This window comes from Nanorana parkeri, unplaced genomic scaffold (genome assembly GCF_000935625.1).
Source record: "Nanorana parkeri isolate BGI_ZX_2015 unplaced genomic scaffold, ASM93562v1 scaffold100, whole genome shotgun sequence".
In the NCBI taxonomy this organism is placed as follows: domain Eukaryota; kingdom Metazoa; phylum Chordata; class Amphibia; order Anura; family Dicroglossidae; genus Nanorana; species Nanorana parkeri.
Genome location: NW_017306368.1, coordinates 221,364 through 227,325, shown reverse-complemented (window position 1 = coordinate 227,325; position 5,962 = coordinate 221,364). Strand labels below are relative to the sequence as shown.

Below are 5,962 nucleotides of genomic sequence, written 5' to 3'. Positions count from 1 at the left end.
AGGACCCCCCCGCAGCCCCCGCCGCCATCTTCGGCAGCCGGGCCCCCTCCGGGCGGGACACCGGAACGGGGAGGCCGGGGGAGGATACGGGCGCTGTTGAGTTGGAGCTCCGGAGACAGGAAGAGGACGAAGCCGACGAAGGGTCTGGTTGAGAAGTAGGAGGGAGAGGAATAGGGCCGCCGGCCGCTGCGTCAGGTGACAGGAGAGCAGCAGCCGCAGCAGCACCACTACAGCTATACACCATCCGGGGCAGCAGCCAGGAAGCCGCACGGAAAGGAGGTGTAGACAAAGGAAATGACGACACGCCTGTTTGGCTACCACACAGCTTGTACGTCCATACGTCAGGAGCGCAAGGGAAACTGCCTCTTTTCTGCAAACATGAAAAACTTTATTGATATGCGGTTATAGATGCAAAGTGGACATTTCTAATAACATATACCCCATAGGAAAAACAGCTATCCCAGTGCGTATTTTAAACTGTACATGTAAAACCAAAGCTGAATACACACTGGTAATGTGCTGTTTAACCAATTCTGGAGTAGCATGTTACACCATTTTCATGACTGGTCAATTTGTTTTAGTTTTCAGTGCTGTGATAGTTTGACTGACAATTGCGCGGTTATGCAACACTGTACCCAAATGAATTGCTTGTGGTCATCAGAAAATAATAAATTATTTGTTAATTAATTTATTAGTTCCTATTCTCTCTCCATTGTAAGAGGGAGGGTTTAGCAATGTAAACTTCGCCATGTGATCACTTTGATGACCAATAACAATAACCACAAGGCACAGAGTCAGTGTTTGATCGAAAGTTCGAACTTATCGAGTTCTGCGACCTGACTTCCGGTTACGTTACAAATGAGAGGTTTGCCCAAGAAACTTGTTCTGCAGGAGCGCCAGCTAGGGCATTGGCCTATACACATACAGCACAGCAATTAAGTAATAAAATGAACTAGGATTACAGAAATCCAGCACGTTATTAATCTGAGTTGCCGCACTCAAGCGGCGGCCATATTGAGTGGGGCACGTGAGATTAATAATGTGCTGGATTACTGTGATCCTCGTTCATTTTATGACTTCATTGCTGTGGTGTATGTGTATAGGGCAATGCCCTGGCTGGCGCTCGTGCAGAACAACTTTCTTGGGCAAACCTCTTAGTTTTAACGAAACCGGAAGTCAGGCGGTCGCAGAACCTGATAAGCTCTCAGTGTCGACAGATCACCGATACGGTTAGCTCTGTGCCTGTAGCCGATGTTCTCCGTTGTCTAATGACAGAGAGAGCAGCAGCTTGTGTTCATGCTGGGCACACACACACACACACAAACATGAATAAACAAGGACATACAGGTATGTCTACTCCACCAACTTGCATTTTGTTTTAAAAAAGAACCCCAAGCAATCAAAAAGTGAACCCTTGCAGTGGGGCTACCCCCACAAAGCAAGGGTTAACTGCTCATTTTGGACTAGGAGCTAAAGTAAAGAAAATACACTCACCTGATCCTTGGTCCCACCTAGCTGGTAGACCGGTCCCTGCAGCCTCTTCTCCCCCCAGGCTCCAGCAGTCAAAGGACCTGTGATGTCATCAAGTCTTATGCAACTGCATTAGAGGACGCCAAGGGACATTCTATTGCCATAGCGGAGATAAGTGAGTGGTCATCTTTGCAGGACCAAGGATCAAGTGAGTGTATCTTCCTTATTTTAGACCCTGGACCAAAACGAGCAGTTAATATTTGCAGTTGTCGTTTGTCTGGAGTTCATCTTTAAATGGCCAGTGGAGAATAGACATGTGCGATTCGTTTCATTCCGAATTGAAATTTTGGAGATTTGGATGTATTCTAGGGCTGTTACTGATTACATTTTTCGTGTTTGATTAATCAAATTTTTTTTTAATCGATTAATTTTGATTAATTATAACGCACATACAGAATTCTTGTCTAAGCAACAATGGTAATGGGGACAGGGCCACACAAAGACATTTAAAAAATATATATATGTATTTTTATTTATTTTTTAACATATTATATTTACTAGAACGTTACTAAAAAATGATATATAAAAAATGCTTATCAGAGTATAAAATGAGGCGACCATGGTCCTATTAGCAATAATTCAGGAAAAGACAAAAAGCAAAAGGCGACACAGCCATAAACCCACATACCGACAATACAATTTATTAGTTTGTAGTATAATTGAAGGGTTGAGTTGACATCGAAAGTAAAAATATTGCAGAGCTTTAGCATGCGGGTTACAAAACCTGCCGAAGGAGCATTCTGAAAACGAACATATAATTCGTGGGCAGCGAATATAAAATGCCCCTGGCTGTAAACGAGTACCATAGAAAACCTAATCTAAATAAATGTGTCCATATGTTTCTTGTCTAGGAGTGCCAATTATACACCTATTGGGAATTCCCCCCTGCCTGCAGACCCCCACACCCCCACAACCACCGGGTCAGGGTTGTGGGGGTCTGCAGGCAAGGGGGCTTATTTGCATCGGGGTACCCCTTTAATAAACGTGGCCCCCAGATTCCGCCTCTCCCCCTAGGGGTACCCCTACTCATTCACTAAAGGGTTCAAATTCAAAGTAAATAAACAAACCACACTTTTAGAAAAAATTATTTAACTGAAAAAAAAAACTGTCAGTTTTTCACTATTCCTGTAATTAAAAAAAGAAAAAAAATTGCTCCATCGATGTATAGTTTTGCCACCTGTCCAGGATTCACCCAGACAGTCCGGGTTTTGAATGCTGTGTCCGGGTTTCATGGCAGCTGAAAACCGGACACATGATGTCGGACAGACAGGGGCAACTAAATTAAGATATGGGCTACTGGCCCCCCACTAAAAATAGTCTCCACTGTGATATTTACATATGAATGGATGGGGCTATTTACATATGGATAAGCCTCGAATCATTCTCCCCAAATAAATTTCCGTGCGCCGCTAGAGTGTTTGGGTTTCGCTGGAAAAAAAAGTGGCAACCCTATCGATGCAATCCAGCGTCAATCACGATGCACGACGCGCGCCGACCCGACTAAATAAAAAAAGTCACGACGACCGTCCGAACCCGACGAAAACCCGCCGCAAAATGACATCTCTTGCCCGAAAATAAACAGATGGGCGGAACAAGGCGTGACGTCACGGTGCTTGCTCAGCTCATTTGACATTCTCAGCTGTCAAATACTAAATAGCATTCGGGAGCTACAGAATGCTATTGTTTTTGAATGCTGTGTCCGGGTTTCATGGCAGCTGAAAACCGGACACATGATGTCAGACAGACAGGGGCAACCAAAATTAAGTTCGCTCCCTAATGCTATGTAGTATTTAAGGGTCTGGTATGAGTATTTATATATACTATACTTAGTATTGTACGTATATAAAGGGTCTGGTATGAATTGGGGGGGGGGGCTCACCCTATTTTTTTTCCTGTTCTGCAGACTGAAAAAATAATTTTCTTTGCTGCAACGAAATTTCGCCCAACAAACGAAATTTCGTACAGACTACCGCTAACGAATTCCGTCCGAATCCGAATCCCGAAACGAATTGAATTTCGGACCCGAATCCCGAAAAACGAAATAACCCAAAATCCGAATGAAAACGAAACTAATTTTTTGCCGGTGCACATGTCTAGTGGAGAAGTGGTTAAAGTGTATGTTAAGGACAGCTTGGGAACAGATAGACCCCTTGTCAGGTATTTATTGTCACCTGTGACCCAGCTGGTAAGATTTACCCCTCTATATGTTATATTGAAGGGAAATCCAAGCAAGAGGTGAGGGAAACTTTTCCAAATGGGACAAATGTTTTGAAATTAAAATACTCTTTTTTGGGGGGGATTTCCCCTTATCCCAAATTACATGTCCGGGACAAAAAGTGAATGGAAATCTTTCCGGCAGGGCAGAGATAGCAAATGTAATCTGATAGGGGTTATAACCCTTTTCTACTCTATTTAAATGGTGATTTTACCTTTGTAATGCCTTTTCAGTGTGTTTCTACCTTTTGTAGTCTATTAAAAAGTAGTTCTCTGGGGGGGTGTGGCCGACCATGGAAGAGTGAGGACGTGCAGCCGTAAGCTCTGCTGATGCAGGGCTTCCTGCAGTGAACTTTTTAAGCGTTATGATCCATTTCTCCCCTATGCCCGACTACCGGACCTCTCCTGTTTCACCTGTTGCCTCCTCTACCCGAGACATTGCCTCCTACGCCAAAAGCCTCCCAGCCAAAGAAGGCCGCAGTGGACCCCACGCCGGCGGCGACACAGGGACCCAGATCTTTAGCTCGTCCCGCAAGTCAGAAAATGCTGATCCCTCCGGCATCCCCCCTGTACTCAGCGCTGCCTCCTCTGACGCTCTGGATCCCTCGATGCCAGCAGTCTTCTGTGATCCCGAACAGTCGGCGGCCGGTGAGGTACGTGAACTCTTAGCCTTTAGGGCGGATTTTGACACTTGGGCCATGAGACTGGAGGGCGCGCGCTGCGAGGCGAGGTGAGGGGAGTCCACCAGCGGATCGCCACTACTGAGTCTAACCTGTCGACCCTGTCAGCCTCTGTCACACTGCAGGATACTTGCATAGAAGCGCTAGAGGCAACCCAGACTTCCCATCGCTCTCATCTTCAACAATTACAATTGTGGGTGGAGGACGGCGAGAATCAGAGCAGTTGTAATAATATCCATCTGAGGAAGATTCAAGAAGGCACTCAGGGTTCAAACCTATGTGCTACAGTCATGGCTATCCTGAATATGGCTCTGGGGAAGACCGCTACTGACCACATTGAACTGGACAGAGTACATTGTGTGTCCGGGGTTAATCTGGGCAACCCTAATCGTGCTCGATATGTTGTTTTTCGGGTACATTTTTATGTTGTTAAGGAGGAGATTCTTCGCTCTGCGTGAAGAATGGGCCCGACTGATTTCAATGGTGTTTCCATACAACTTCTTCCGGACCTTTCCCATCTAACCCTAGCCATGCGCAGATCAGTGAGACCTCTGCTGGATGTCATTCGGGTCACACCTTCAGCATTCAACTTCATAAAGGTTCCAAACTTTTTCATCTGTGTTCTCCAGCACAGCTCCCTGACTTCTTTGGATTCCTAGAGGCTGAGCCGATCTCAGTTCCTGACTGGCTTGACTTACCGTTCTCTGGAGATGACTCCCAACCACTTGATGTCCTACCCCGGGGTCGCAGACAGGCCCAATCTCTCTCAACAAGAAGAGGCCCTGGATCCCTTCCACCTGCTATCCCATCCTCTAACGAGGGTGGATCCGCTGTTCATGGTATCCTGTGATTACGTATTGTTTTGCCCTGTACTGTTTGACTCATTTTAATTATTTTTTTTTCTCACCTTGGCATTTTTTTGGTAGACTCCTGGGATTTACCTGGCTCATATGGAGTATGGGGACGACTTAGGTGGCTGCCTGGATGCCTTCTACTAAAGTGAGGCCTCCTGTCATGTGTCTGCAGTTACGCGGGCTGTGGCCTCATATTGAGTTATGTTGATCGTTTAGTTTGTATTCTGTTATTACAACTTCATGTTCCCAGTATTGGCTGATCGGGGTTGGGGGCTGGCGACGGTATTATTGTCTGCCAGCTCTTCCTTTCTTCAGTGGGTTCCAATAGGCCCCATTCTCCCCTTCCTTGCATCCTCCCCTAGTTGAGGGGGGGGGGGGCACGAGGGAAGGGTGAGTGGCCCACAGAGGGCTTTCCTGGCTTGTTGAAGGAAGCTTAAGATAAGTTTATTTTTGTGTTGATATTTGCTTCCGTGAGTTTGGGGGGCTAGGTGTCTGGATTACACTGTCTCGCAGGTTAAGCCCTGGTAAGCATCTCACTACTTCCCTAATCGACCACTTCTCCCCACATAGGCAATACATCTCCTGTGGGAGTTTGTTGTAATCTAAAGTTTATTACCTGAGTAGCCGTTTTTCCACCCCCTTTTTTTTCTCTCAGTGTTCTCCTTATCTTCTTCTTCCTGCTCT

The 5,962-nt window shown here is 46.0% G+C and overlaps 1 protein-coding gene across 1 annotated transcript in view; it reads right to left on the bottom strand.

The window, feature by feature from the left end:
• BIRC6 (baculoviral IAP repeat containing 6) overlaps window positions 1-4,039 on the bottom strand; it is a 258,916-nt gene extending 254,877 nt beyond the window's left edge. Inside the window, exons 1-2 of the mRNA XM_018552891.1 lie at window positions 3,990-4,039; window positions 6-144 (exon numbers count right to left, since the gene is read on the bottom strand). Coding sequence (XP_018408393.1) covers window positions 6-144; window positions 3,990-4,039 — 189 coding nt within the window. The remainder of the gene's footprint in view (window positions 1-5; window positions 145-3,989) is intronic.
• Window positions 4,040-5,962: the final 1,923 nt, after the last annotated feature.